General features: G+C 34.8%; 2 protein-coding genes across 3 annotated transcripts; one reads left to right on the top strand and one right to left on the bottom strand.

Annotated features, from left to right (window-relative positions):
- The first annotated feature begins 363 nt into the window (after positions 1-363).
- Positions 364-4,196, top strand: EB1A (microtubule end binding protein EB1A). Its single transcript, XM_012983926.2, has 8 exons — positions 364-644; positions 1,766-1,834; positions 1,923-2,009; positions 2,207-2,313; positions 2,402-2,544; positions 2,642-2,718; positions 3,035-3,148; positions 3,792-4,196. Exons 1-8 carry the CDS (start codon positions 537-539, stop codon positions 3,921-3,923), a joined length of 837 nt encoding a protein of 278 aa, XP_012839380.2. The 5' UTR covers positions 364-536; the 3' UTR covers positions 3,924-4,196.
- Positions 4,197-4,477: 281 nt separating this feature from the next.
- Positions 4,478-13,623, bottom strand: LOC105959776 (PH, RCC1 and FYVE domains-containing protein 1). Of its 2 annotated transcripts, none has more exons than XM_012983922.2 (9): positions 13,432-13,623; positions 12,587-12,698; positions 11,936-12,022; positions 11,097-11,186; positions 9,707-9,787; positions 8,271-8,459; positions 6,200-8,200; positions 5,554-5,700; positions 4,478-5,018 (listed from the first exon to the last, which is right to left on the bottom strand). In XM_012983922.2, the coding sequence occupies exons 2-9, from the start codon at positions 12,629-12,631 to the stop codon at positions 4,917-4,919; spliced, it is 2,742 nt and encodes a 913-aa protein (XP_012839376.2). In that variant the 5' UTR covers positions 12,632-12,698; positions 13,432-13,623; the 3' UTR covers positions 4,478-4,916. The 2 variants fall into 2 exon arrangements, with proteins under 2 accessions (XP_012839376.2, XP_012839379.2); XM_012983925.2 differs by having other exon boundaries at positions 8,271-8,621; positions 13,432-13,571.
- Between the last annotated feature and the right edge of the window lie 1,238 nt (positions 13,624-14,861).

Below are 14,861 nucleotides of genomic sequence, written 5' to 3' on the forward strand. Positions count from 1 at the left end.
CTAACAACAGTTGACAAAATAATTCAAATTTGGGTCAATTGACACATGCTCACTTGCTTCAATCGCTAGACCATCCCTTGCGCTGAGATCTTTATATTACTTAATTGGGGGATTTTATTTATATTTTAAAATAACATTTAAAAACGTGTATAACTATATAATTCAAAGAAACAGTCTCCCATTGGAAAAAAAAAAGATATTTATTATTGTTGGAACATTTACTCCATTATTTGCTGCTCCTAGAGAAACAAATCCCAATAATATATTAATTATTATTATTACTATTATCAGCCAATTAATTACAAAAAATTACCGTTAACTTCAAACATTACAAAAACAGTAACAAAATCCCCCAAAAAATTTGAATTACAAAACCTGAAAACTTTTCGCTCTCTTGTTATCGTCTCTCTCTCTCTCTCTCTCTCTCTCTCTCTCTATTTAAACGAAGATCAAAGAAAACAAATTCCACAGTCGGGTGTTTGAAGGGATTTATCTGAATTTCGCAAAATAAATTCAAAATTTAAAATAGAAGAAAAATGGCGACGAATATAGGGATGATGGATGGTGCATACTTTGTGGGGAGGAATGAGATCCTTGCCTGGATTAACGCCAGGCTTCATCTTAATCTCTCTCGCGTTGAAGAGGTATTAAAAAAATCCCCAATTTTTTTCAAAATTCTCTCTTCTTTTGTGATTCAGAATATATGTAATTTGTTGTTTCTTTTATGTTCTTGTCTGAAAATTCTTTTAGTTTTTGCTGTTAAAAGAGCTTGATTTGATGTTCCTGTGTGATTATTGAGTTTATAGGGTTTCTAGGAAGTTTGAATTTTGGTTCTTTTTTGCCCTAATTTATCTTTGTGAAAAAATTGAATTTTGTGTTTTAAAAAAATGGCCTAAAGGGATTTGAATTTGTGGATTTGGATTGGGTTCAGATGTTTGTAGCTTTTTTTTACATGCTAAATCATATAAAAGATTGGCTGTTAACGAATTTTTTGACATCGTTTTTCGTTTTGTTGTAGAAGACGATGGGTAGTTAAAAGGTTTGGTTAAGTTATACTTTCTCCTATAAAATGAAATGGAGACAGTGAATTTATTTGAATATTATTTTGGAATTGATTGGTAATTAAAAAGAAAAAAACGATAATAACAATGTCAAATAACCAATCAAAGTTAATCACATTGATTTGATTCCTTACCATATCACCTGCTCGAATGAATTCGATCGGAACATGGTTATGAAAATCTTTCTGATTAATTGGATACCTTGATATTTGCCCAAACGAGTAGGAAATCAAGATTATGATCGTCGTAAGGTAAGTTTGTTACTTCATTGTGGAATTAAACATAAAAAGTTGATGCTTTCGATTTGGTGAAAATATATAATTGATAATGTTTCTATTTATTTATTTATATGATATATATTTCTATAAGTATACTCTCATAAACGAAAATGTTGAAATAATTAGTACCACCAACTATCATTTTGCAATTGATTATCAAATCATGTAAAGAATTAAGAAGCAACAAAAACATTTACAGATTTGCTATTAACCGTGTTTCTATCTTTTTCGGAAATTACAAAAGTGGCCGACATGTAAACTTTTCCGAAATGTGGACAGGTTACGATAAATCTAAATAAATAGGATTGTTTTGTCAACCTTTTTTTTTTTTTTCATGAAATCTTTCTTTTTGTCCTTCATTGACTAAAATGACTATGTATAATTCGTATGTTTATTCAATTGATAAACCTTTTACGTTTTATGTAGGCGGCATCTGGGGCTGTTCAATGTCAGATGATGGACATGGCACATCCGGGAGTTGTTCCCATGCATAAGGTGACAAATTCATTTTTTTTTGTAAATTTTAATGTGTTTTTAAAATGTAATATTTTGCCTATTACCGACATTATCACATCTATTGTAGGTTAATTTCGATGCCAAGACAGAATACGATATGATTCAGAATTACAAAATACTTCAGGAAGTTTTCAACAAGCTCAAAATTACCAAGGTAGTATCCCTCTCGATTGCACATTCCTCTTCTTTTTTCGTCTATTACAAAAATTTTGTCATAGTATTAGCATCACTGGAAAATGCTTATCGAGAAAAAAGTGCAGCGTAAAATCAGAGAACTAAATGCTAATTATCTACGAATGCTTCTCTTAGCTGAAATTGGATAAAATTTGACGGTTTATTCGAATTTTGCAGCATATCGAGGTGAACAAACTTGTGAAGGGAAGGCCATTGGACAACTTGGAATTTCTGCAATGGTTAAAACGCTATTGTGATTCTATAAACGGTGGAACTATGAAAGAGTAATATACCCTCATGCAGTAATGTACTTGTTCGAAACATTTATGTAACTCGATATAAATTCTTTTAATAACGAATAAATTGTCGCAGGAATTATAATCCAGCGGAGCGCAGAAATAAAGGTGGGAAAGAAAGAAATTCAAAGGGTTCTCAAAAGAACTTCAAGTCATTGCAAACAAACAACTCTTTAAATTCTGTCTCGAGCGATGGAATGGGTAGTAATAAGATATCCGGTAAACTTGAATCGAGCCCTCGTATTTTCTTGTCTTTTCTTTGTTTTCACACACTGCATAACTTATTGTTTTACACATTTCTTAATTTTTTTTTCAGTTACTAAACAAGGGAAAGTAGGTGGTGTTGCAACTGTGGCCAATTCTTCAGTAGAGATTCAAGAATTGACCGGAGAGGTAATAGCGACAGCTGTCAAAAAGACGTTTAATGTTTAAGACGTGTATAATATGGTTTCTGTCATTGTTATTTAATCGGAAGAAAAGGGTTGCCACCTTTCTCTGTTGGTCTTTCATTTCTTTGTCAGCAAAAAAAATTCACATGAAATAATTCGGTACGTGGCTTTGTGGGCTTAGTGCAGTTCGATTATGTGCTGATGGGAAGTCGTCTTTCCTTTTTATTTTTATTTTTTTGTGTAAATTTAGTATCCTGTAAAAGTTAGTTACATTTATGGTATTAAATTAAGTGCTTATATTTTGACATGATGATATCCAGCTTACGGATCTAAAGCTTTCCGTTGACCTCTTGGAGAAGGAAAGAGATTTTTACTTTGCGAAATTGCGGGACATTGAAATACTTTCTCAGACTCCCGAGCTGGAAAATTTTCTGGTAAGATTTCAAACACTTTATATATAATAACTTCAGTACCTGTCAAACATAATATCACGAGCCCTTGTAAAATTTCGCCTGTTGTGTTTCTATCTGTCAATGTTCATAAAGTGGGATCAAATTAGGCCTCTTTTGTTTGGTAAGATAAGCCATGATTAAATAAATAAAATAGGTCTTATTTGATGTTTGGTTAGTGCGTTAACTTTTAGTCCAATTATACAATTGGATTGTCACAAGATTGTATAATCTTATGTGGTGATTAATCATATCTTCAGAACCAAACGAGGCCTTAGTGCACATTATGGGTGCTAACCCATCTTTAATTGACACGAAACAATTATGTTAAGTTCAAAATCCTTTCCTACGTAATCTATCGACTTGTATGCCCAAACATTTGGCACGTTGATAATTGATTCTCGTATGCATCCGTGTTTATTGAATTTAATCAAGCTACCATACCGACATTGGTTTGCTGAAAAGCTTAACCTAAGTGAAGATTCAGATTAGAAGACAGAGTTATAGACCTTCGTCATAATTCTTCGATGCATTGTTATTTTTTCACTTGTCGAGTCATACGACTTATGTAGATGCTGCAAATTATGCGCGGGGGTTGATTTCTTATTTATTTTTAATGTTTTGGCAGATGTCTATGGCAATTAAGAAGATTTTGTATGCTGGGGAAGAAAAAGAGTCTGCGCTTGCAGAAGCTCAAGAAATTGTGGCCCAAATAATCAAAGTAGAGAAAACAGAATATTCTGATGACGGCGAATGCTAACCTGTAAAACCACCTCCATAGTTCAAACCAAGACGAGGGTTAACTTAGGCATTTTTTTACTGAAAAATGCGGGTGAAAATCTCCATTAATTGTTACGTAAACGGGAATGAAGGTTTTTTTTTTTATGAGTGATGATCGAATTTTCTGAACTTGAACAATGCAGCAGTAGTTTTTGTGCTCATGCAATTTCTATTTAGGGCTGCTAAATTTCTTTTTTATTGTCTTTGTTTAGGGGGCTACATGAACACTAATACACACTATATTTTTCTGTTATATTCGATATATGTTTTCCTAGTCCATTTTTTGTTTTTTTTTTACAAGGAAAATAAGAGGGGTTGAATTTTGAACATGAAATAATAATCAAAACAAAATACAATCACACGGAAATTCGACTGTCAGAACTTAGATTTCAAATCCTTCAAAACTACCAAGCCTTTAATCCAAACAGAAATTCATTGATCGCAGACAAAGAAACGGGGTTTTTTGCTACAAAACTATAACTCGAGTAAGGCAGCACTTACATTTCGAAACACTATTAACACCAATATCAAGTCTTTAATCGAAACCGAAATTCACTCATGAACTTTATTTTTGAACATTATAACACCAATAGTAAGTACTTGTTCGCATTTCTTTGCCTCCTTTTTTTCTTTTAAAAAGAGGGGCGCGGCTAACGCGCCTAACTATAAACAAAAAAAATCTGAATGATTCAACATTCATAGACTTCAGTAGAAGTTCGTTTGACTCAACTAAGATATACTTATAACTTCTGTATGTACTATATATGATCTGTTTGCTATGTATTTTTCTCCAGAAACCTAAAAAGGAATGCAATTTCCTCTAACAATCGGCTCAAAAAAGAACTTTTATTGGATAAAGGGAACGATCCATGTACGGAGATCTGTATATACCTGTAAAAAGCACTAAGAGAAACGAGATGTATCTCTTCATACTTTGCTTCCTAATCAGTCAAATCTAAAACGAGCATCGGTTTCAGGTTGAAGCAGTGCTTAGAACATAGTACATGTTATCAGCACATGGGCCAAATGTTCGGCAAGAAGGCCCTTGAGGTACCTTTGAAGCCATTTCTTTCAACTGAATTACGAAAAAAAAAGAAAACATAATAAGAAATATTTTCAAATATAGAGATCATGGTGCATATATTATATGCAAAACAAATTTAAAAAAAAAAAACAAACAGCTGAATGATGCAAGGCCTCGTTTGGTTGCCAAGATAAGATTAAATAATGTAATGAAAACCCAATTGTTTTATCGGACCCCGGAAGGTCCAACAAAAAAGCTCCCTAAAAGGCATGATAACATAATACTTTCGGGTCGACCGGGGAAGTTATTGAGTTTACCAAACATCAAACAAAGTCCAATTATTTAGTTAATTATGGCTAATCTACCCAACCAAACAAGGCCCGAGAGAATGAACTACAATAAGATAAGTGCAATTACACCCATGATCTATAGTCTTCGAAGTAAGACAGATTTCAACAAAACCAACTAAATATGTTTCTCGTCCCTAAGAAAATAACAATTTTAAGAAGTAACATAAAGAGATCAATGCTAATTTGATTATCTCTTAGTTCATATTATATTCGAGACAAACGGTAAGCACACTAACCTGACTCATGAGACGCTTTATGGCTTCCTTGGCAGAACTATTTTTCTCATATTCATCCTGAACAATTGCAGTTGCTTCATTTAATTGATCTGACGTTTTTGCCAGTTCTCCTGCGAGCATCTGAGACTTGCGAGTCAGAAGTTCCACCTACAGTAGACGTGGCATCATCAAAAAATTAATCGAGCAAGTACCACATTTTAAACAAAAACGAATTTCATGAGTTAGAACGAAAGAAACTTGTGCAATATTGCTATTAGCCACTCAATTCTTTTAGTTATATTGAGTTCGGCTATTTTTACAAGGAAACCTACATTATATTTTTGAAACACTCTGTTTTCATGTAACACATTCTTTTTCATTGCTTGAGCAATACTAGTATCCCATCATTTGCAAAAAGGCCCTATTAACTGTTCGGCAAATGCTCCGAGATCTAACAGACAAGCATTTATATTCGTGTCTATGTTAACAGAATGTACTACATGTCAAAAATAGGTCAGGTTGAGAAACGCGCAAGTGCCAGCAATTTTATATTTCTTGGTTGTTTTCTTCAAGACAAGAATGCACATTCTTTTAAGGTTATAAACAAATCCAAGGAGTACTGTTGCATTAGATAAAAATTCCAATTTTCGCCTGAAAATGATTTTACCTGTTCCCTCAGAAATGAGATTTCTTCGGCGAGGTCCTCGTTTGTCTGCTTGGAATCATCGTTAACTTCTTCGCGAAAGTGAGGAGTCAATTTTGTGGAGACAAGAGAAGATGTAGGGTGCATTTTAAAACTCTGTTCACAGCTGTCAAATATAGATGCTGAGGGACTTGATTGAGAGGACCTATCGCATCCGAAATTTCCTTCACGAAATGGAGAACTGGGAGTACTACTCAACAATAGCTTCTGATTTTTCTTGGAAAGTTGCGTATTAGACCTTCTGAATGAATCAAATGATGATAATCTTGAAAGTGCGCTGTGTGAAGTAGCTTTGGAGGGCTCTTTCTTTTTTTCTTTACCGGGGTCCACACGTAGGCATAGGCTATTGGACTTAGGAGGTCGAGAGTTCAATCTGCTATCCAAGCCCTTGTTCAGTTTAGAAAAACAATCTTCACATACGCGATGTAGCTTGTTCAGATTTGGAGCCAAAGAAGCGCGCAAGGATTTCTTACTCGTACACGCTTTGCAAAAAACAAGCCCACAGTTGTAGCAGTTATGACGCCTACGTTTGAAATTAAACTGACTACGACAGCCGGCACAAATCGAGTAATCAGCTGCGCATATCCATTTGTGAGTACAAATTGCTGCAGTGAAATTCGTTCCACAAATGACCCTCTTTACTTGTTTCCCCTCTAAAGCTGTAACTAGAGTAGGAGAATTCTTGTCTGCATTATCCCCATGGCCTAACTGACCATATTTTCCCTTCCCCCATGTAAATACTTCCGACTTAGAAGTCACAACAGCAATATGATGAGAGCCACACGATATTTCTTTAACGAAACAGTCTTTTAATTTACCCTCGATATTTATCGGCAATGTGCGGCTACTATTCCCATGACCGCCCATTGTATACACTTGTCCACAAATTGTAAGTGCAACGGTGATGGTATGCCCACATGCTACTTGACAGAAGCTTCTGTCTTTTGGCGTAGCTACAGAACACGGAACTAATCTGCATAGTTTATCACCAAGGCCAAGCTGCCCTTCATCTCCGTTTCCCCATGTGAAAAGATTCCCGACAAAAGCGTCGCTGCAGCTCGGCAAATCAGAATTACCCTCTACAATTGCAGCAGTATGCCAAAACCCACACGATACTCTCACAGTCTTTTGTCCCTTTAAAGCCTCTACTTCTCGAGGGAAACTCGTGGAAAATCGATCTCCATGACCTAGCGCACCGAAAGTTCCATCTCCAAAAGTGAACAGCTGACCGAGTGATGTGATAGCAGCCGAATGCCAAGGTCCACAAGATATCGATGCCACAGAGATGCCTTCCATCTGACCCCTGACTTTTCGTGGGGTCCAGTAACTGATTTCAGTTCCATGTCCAAGAAGGCCAGAGTTATGGATGCCATCTCCCCATGTGTACAGACCTCCAGTTACGGTTACAGCACAGGTGTGATACTCGCCGCACCCTATTGATACAATGTTCAGTCCAACAAGAGCATCAATTAGCTTAGGGCTAGAGATATCAGCTTCTGATCCATGCCCCAGCTTGCCGCCCGAGCCATCTCCCCAGCTAAAAACCTGACCCTGTCTCGAGATTAATACAGCATGTCCACTGCCACAAGCGATATTCTGAGCGTCAATTATCGAGGCAGATTTTAGAAACTTGGGCGAAAATGTGTCCTTTCCTGGAAAAGAGTCTCCGTCCAGTAGGCCATCCTCGATTCCTTTTCCCCACATGAAAATGCTGCACAGAGGAATATCTCCCGGAGAAGATTCGAGGCTAGATGTACTTATGGCGCTGGAGAAACTAAGCCGACTATCTGCAGAGTTCCGACCAGATTCATTTGGTTCTGAAATGCCGGAACAGAAAATAGAATCTCTCTGTGGGGAGCATAAAGATGATGTTTTATGTAGTACAACGTCAGAAAATGCTCTTGCCAGCCTTTTCTGGGGCAGCCTCTCAAATGAGGCATCACTTGTTCGATAGTTCTGTATATCCTGCAATAATAATCAAGAATCAGATGAAATAGAAGATTCTGGAGCCCTAAAAAATATTGTGACAGGAAACCTCATGAACTGCATCGCTGCTGCTATTCGATACGATTGACTGAGAATTTCTTTCTGTTTGATCGCTTGAACAGTCTGACAATGTGCCATCTGCCCTAATTTCAGTTGTCCATTTTTGCACGTTACCCTGTGAAATCAATGCTCTAAGGGCCACAAACCAGATCTCTGCTTCAGACTTGTCCTTGCATATCTGTTGAAAGAGCATAATTACCACGAGTAGTGAATCGCCATTCAAGCAAATAGACTCCAATCATCGAGTTTCTTGATACAATCATAACTTAGGAAACTTTCTATCGAGATTCGTTATCAGCAGAACTGAATCAGATCAAGAGCAGAAACCGTACACAAGCAGCTGAAATAACACAGTAAACCATCTTCATAAGTACAATGAGTTCTTCAAGATTTAATCATAAATGTCATGTATCACTCGTTGGATCACTCATTGTCAAGAAGCATTTTACTGTTTCTGCCTCCATGTTATATAATCAGTTGGATTCATCAAAGTTCAACTTCATAACCTCTTGATTTAAAAAAATAATTGTGACTCAATAACTTTGGCATGTTAATTCTTTTCTCTTGACGTTCCGAAAAATTGCTAAATGTCAGCCCTTTTCAATTAAACAGCCATTACAGAAACAGAAGTTAGAACTGAATGAACTTCCATAACCGCTTCATATTTTGGCATCATGGTTCTTAGTGTTAATTACAAAAACTAACCTTGAGCTTTAGCCTATCTACAATAAAACAACGTAAAGTTGGTATATCACAAATACTCCCTTGACATTTATTTCTGTTTTGCAAATTGCAACTTCCAAAGTTGGGTGTTTGTAGTAAAAAACAAACCTCAAGGAGTTACTTGTAATACCTCAATGTTATTTTTGAAAGCTAACTGGATGAATTTGTAATAAGATCATCAACGGTTACTTTTGTACTTAGCCCTTCTTATTAGGCCATAAGGTTGGGCTAGACGAGAAAACCTTCAGGCGTTGCCGCACATGGATTACTTACTACAATTGAAGCCTGGGGGGTACCTTTCAATTAATTAGTAAATGTGGTGGGATTATTGAAAATGGTTATGTCGCTGCTATCTTCTCTGAAACATTTTTCCAGTTTCATCCTAATTTCCTTGTTTAAATCTGCTTAATAACCCAATTCTCGAAGTTATTTAGTCATTTTTCGACAGGAAAAAAATAGGTCTAGCATATACTGTAACATACCCCACAAAATTCACATATTTAAACCATTTGAATAATAGACGCAACTATCTTTTAGTGTTCCCAGGGTAAATAGACTGACATGCGCACACACACACAGATAAGGAGAAGAAAAACAGAAGGAGAATATTCCCGAACATCAGCATGCGAATACTGCAAGTTTTATGGAGATCAGCAGACAATCAAGTTACGGAAATCAGAAGATTACCTAAATATTACGTACCACATCCAAGGATCTTTTGCCATAGATGAGAGAAAATGACTGATACTCCTTCTCAGGCTGTGGATACCTCTGAAATATCGCCTGCATAATCATGAATTATACATTCGATCGACACAATGTTGGAGGTTATTGAAGTACAGTTGAATTGTTCTTATGCAGTTCAATAATTATTATGTTAATTTTAGAAATTATTATATTAAATACATGTGCCCCCGAAAATGAAAAAGGTATACAACTTCATGCTTGTGTGCAAATTATATACCTTTTTCATTTTCGGGCGCACATGTATTTAATATGAGTAGTAAAAATATAATGAACTTGATATGTAGTTTTAGAATACACATGCAAGCAAGTAATCCATGAGGATAACAACTATTCAGTGTACACCTGAGTATGCATTAAAGGCTATTTGTATTGTGAAGATCTATATCTTCAAAATATCATGTAAGAGACAAAGCAACTACCATGATTAAAACACAGTCAAAAAAAATAATTGATCTCGACTTCTGTTTGTGTAAGAAATAGAAAGAACGATGGCTCAATCAGCAGAAAATTGTCCAACAAATGGTTATAAGAAGAAAATGCCAGCAATATGAACAGTTGAACATTGGATGTTAAAATAACTGAGGAAACTGTTAGCAAATATACGGAGGTTCACACTGCATTATTCATAGAGATGCATATCGAGGTGATTGCTCAATTCAACAGTAAGATCATTTTAAATCTAGTGGGACAAAATTGCTCGACATTTTCTATATTAGCCCAGTGTCATAGTTGCTAAACAAATAAGAACAAAAGACATTTCTACCCCCAATGGATTTTAACTCTACTTGCTACAAAGAAGGAACATAAAGAATGCTTCCAAGAAAAGAAGCAATAACACTAAACAAACATTAGTCCTTTATTAAACTTTAAATGACCAACATACACTTAGTCCTTTATTAAACTTTGGTCCTCATTTTTTGCTTGATGTGAATGAGAACCATAAAAAGATTCTTGCAGATGATAATATGGTTGTCCAAGTTGCAATCTGGATTGGAATATCGATTCAATTATTCTAAGCAGAAAAATAAATAGAACTATTTCTTCGCCCCTGTAACTTACCCACCCCAAACTGCAAAAATATCGACTTATGGAACCTTTCTCTTCCTAAAATACAAAATAAAATGAAAAGTAATACAAAGTCAAGAATACATGTTTTTTGTAACATCGGGTTCCAACATGCTGAACAAAATTTATCTGTACAAATAAAGTTCTTCTGTGTTTTTTTTTCAAACTGAATCTGTAAATGACAAGTCACAGTTTATCATATCTTTCAGTAGGCATGCACATGAGATTAAAATAGTAAGAAATTCTTCAATTCTAATAGGTGATACCGGTAGAAACTTACTGTACGTTGTCCAGGTATAATTCTTGAAACTTTACTTAGTTGAAGCTGTTTCTGGTCTTTTCCAACATACCAAATTAGTGTCGTCTCGTCCTGAGAAGTCAATAAATACAAATGGGGGAGAAATAAGAAAATGGCAAGGAATCACCAAAATAATTTGTTCCTAAAAGTTTATACACTTCATATAATAACAATGTTGTATTGTCCCTTTTGTTTCCTGAGAGTAGTCGAAAACAAACAAGAGGATTAAAATGCCAAAGCATTTTGAAATGTTTACTTAGTTACAGAACAAGTAAAGAAGTAAACGAGTTGGATTCGCAAACTTCCAAATTAAAATCATAATCTGTCATGGATAATTAAATACAACTCAAGAACCAAAAGCCAAAACATCTCGCATGAACACATGGTTAAGTTTACATCGCAGAGGTCTTGACACAACTTTTTGACAGAAGATGTAAAGCAACACAATCACCCCAAAATAGAAAATAGGATGACGTTCAATTTAATATATATATATATATATATATATATATATATATATATATATATATATATATATATATATATATATATATATATGCATATATATATATATATATATATATATATATATATATATTATATATGTGTGTGTGTGTGTGTGTGTGTGTGTGTGTGTGTGTGTGTGTGTGTGTGTGTGTGTGTCTACACGTATATGAAGCAATTGACATAAAAAAACTCTAGATGACTGAAAATAAAATATTCAGCTCCCAGGAAACTGCTAAATGTTTAATTCATAATTTATTTGTTCTTTTAGACAATAATATAAACCACTACAACAAGAGAATAGAAGTGAAGCTCACGTTGGAAAGCTGGAAAGGACAAAACTTTGGTTTTCCCCATCGCCCGTACTTCAGAAGATAAGAACCTTTCTTTAAGGCATTGATGGCCTGAAGTGGAATTTAGAAAAACTAATAATATTAAAGAACACAATAATAATATAAAAAAACAATCAATAGATTTTCATTTACTCGTCGGGGAAAGGGAATCATCCTTAACAAAGGGAAAAAAAATAGGAAAAGAAAAATTTCAAATGGACCATTACAGAACAACACCATAATTTAGACAGGGGTTCAGTCAGGTTACATGGGTGTAGAAACTCTAAGCCACAAAATTAAAAAAACGAACAGCATGCACTAATTTGGCAAAGAATGATTATCTTCTTTATCCAACCGTTTCACACATTTTTTATGGTGATTTTCAGCAAGTCCAATTATATCCGGACATCTGTAAAAAACTAAGAATCCTTCTTGCATTTACCTATTTAAGAAGCCAAAGGTTCGAATTATGAGGCTATCAAGAGAGTTTAGGACACTGCAACGATAACATATCACATGCTCTTAAAAACAGTCGAGCCGATTTTTTCACAATTTTTTATTAAAAATATTTCAGGTGCTTCTCTACAGACAAATTCGACTAGAAATTACGAGAAGAAGATTAATAAGGTTATTTACCTGCACAGTATCCCTATCACCGGGACTACTCAGTATGGTACTCATCCAGATGTTGTATCAATCAACTCTTACTTGTAAAATGACAAAGCCCATCTAGACAACGCTGAAATGCCTGTAATAAAATAAAACGACCGGATTAAGGATAATTTAGCCTATTCTTCAGCTTAGAGATTACAACCTTCCTCAAAAACCACCAAACGAAACCAAAAAGGTCGGTAGACCTCTCCATATATCATTTGCTTCTATAATGTTATATCAGTTGGCACTATTTAGTATCCGAGATGTATGCGCACACAAAATCTCCACTACCGTTCCCCGACCACCAATTCTTAACCACATACAGCCAACGGAATTCGCAACATCAAATTTCTAAGCCCGAATTTATTACCGTAAATACACACCTTCATTATATTACAGTTATTCTACCGAATTAAACTTCCAGTACACAATAAGCTACTTAGATTAGGAGAAATCGTTTTTTTTATCGAAAAACCTAAAAGCTGACAATTGACATACATAATTAAGAACTTTAAATACAATCTCATTCGAAATGTTTATAGATTCGTAAGAGGCACCAAATCAAGCGGAAAGTGGAATTCACGAAAAGCATACCAATTAGAGTAAATACGTCGTCGTTAATAGGAATTTAATCGCTGAAGAAAAACCGTATTAAATTCATCTGAGTAAAATTAATTGCAATTAACCAGTTGCGAAGCAGTTTCAGAATCTAAAGGAGCTAGAAATTCAGGTTAATATTAATTAATTAGCTCAATCAATGCAAAAACAATCATGTAAAAGAAGGCGAAAACACGATTACGTTAAACACGAAAGCAAAGTATACTTACAAAAATGGTTGCTGCGAGTAGGTTAACGAAGAACCGAAATTCTATTCTCAGCTCTAAAATTATCTCCAATCAGAGAGAGAGAGAATTGGAAAGAGATTTTCCCGGCGAAATGAAATGGAGAGTGAAAACAGAAACTGCTTGAAGACAAATGGTCAGGGATCCTTATTTATAGTTCCCTCATTGAAATTTGATATATATATATATATATATATATATATATATATATATATATATATATATATATATATATGGTAAATTACACCCACACCCCTGAGGTATGCTTAAATAACTGTAAGGTCCCTGTGGTATCAATAATTACACTCACCCCCTGAAAGGTAGTTAAAAACTCTAACGGGATAATGCATTTGATACATTATTCGGATAGGGTTCTAATGGACTATTGGTTTCAGGAAGTGGTGAAGACAACAAAAAGTTATGGATGATTTAAAAAATATTGAGGGAGCCATGTCACCCCATAACTCCCGATAACTCTATGTTATCTCCACAACTAGCTAAAACTAATAGTCCATTAGAACCCTATCGGAATAATGTATCCAATGCATTATCCCGTTAAAGTTTTTAACTACCTTTTAGGGGGTGAGTGTAATTATCGATACCACAGGGATCTTACAGTTATTTAAGCATACCTCAGGGGTGTGGGTGTATATATATATATATATATATATCATATACACCCTGAGGTATGCTTAAATAACTTTAAGGTTCATGTGGTATCGATAATTACACTCACCCCCTTGAAACGTAGTTATAAACTCTAATGGGATAATGCATTGAATACGTTATTACGATAGAGTTCTAACGATGGATTGGTTTCTGGAAGTGGTGGAGACAACAAAGACTTATGGGTGATTTAAGACATATTGAGGGAGCTATGTCACCCCATAACTCTCCATAACTCTATGTTATCTCCACCACTAGCTAAAAGTGATAGTCCATTAGAACTCTATCGGAATAATGTATCCAATGCATTATCCCGTAAGAGTTTCTAACTACGTTTCAGGGGGGTGAGTGTAATTATCGATACCATAGGGACCTTAAAATTATTTAAGCATACCTCAGGGGTGTCGGTGTAATTTACCATATATATATATATATATATATATATATATATATATATATATATATATATATATATATATATATATATATATATATATATATATATATATATGGTAAATTATAACCAAACCCCTGAGGTATGATCAAATTACGAAACCGCCCTCTTGTTGGGGTAATTACTGTTGGGAATCGGACACGTGTACGCAGCGGAAAACAAAAATTTTGTGCGAATTAAACGAATTTAAAACACATAAACACATGCCCGATAATTGAAAACAATTAATTGCGTACCTTTGCGCTTCCAGCGAAATTAAAAAACAACATACATGCTTAATTACTTAATCGAAATT

The sequence above is a fragment of the Erythranthe guttata genome, chromosome 9, assembly GCF_056151865.1.
Source record: "Erythranthe guttata isolate IM_541 chromosome 9, IM_541, whole genome shotgun sequence".
Classification (NCBI taxonomy): Eukaryota; Viridiplantae; Streptophyta; class Magnoliopsida; order Lamiales; family Phrymaceae; genus Erythranthe; species Erythranthe guttata.

Coding starts and splice junctions, on each gene's coding strand:
- EB1A (XM_012983926.2), top strand. CDS start 537: ATGGCGACGAATATAGGGATGATGGATGGTGCATACTTTGTGGGGAGG. Junction 2,545..2,641: donor GGGTAGTAATAAGATATCCG/GTAAACTTGAAT, acceptor TTTTTTTTTCAG/TTACTAAACAAGGGAAAGTA. Junction 2,719..3,034: donor TTCAAGAATTGACCGGAGAG/GTAATAGCGACA, acceptor GATGATATCCAG/CTTACGGATCTAAAGCTTTC.
- LOC105959776 (XM_012983922.2), bottom strand. CDS start 12,631: ATGAGTACCATACTGAGTAGTCCCGGTGATAGGGATACTGTGCAG. Junction 12,023..12,586: donor GTGATAGGGATACTGTGCAG/GTAAATAACCTT, acceptor ATTCCACTTCAG/GCCATCAATGCCTTAAAGAA. Junction 11,187..11,935: donor GTCCTTTCCAGCTTTCCAAC/GTGAGCTTCACT, acceptor TTGACTTCTCAG/GACGAGACGACACTAATTTG.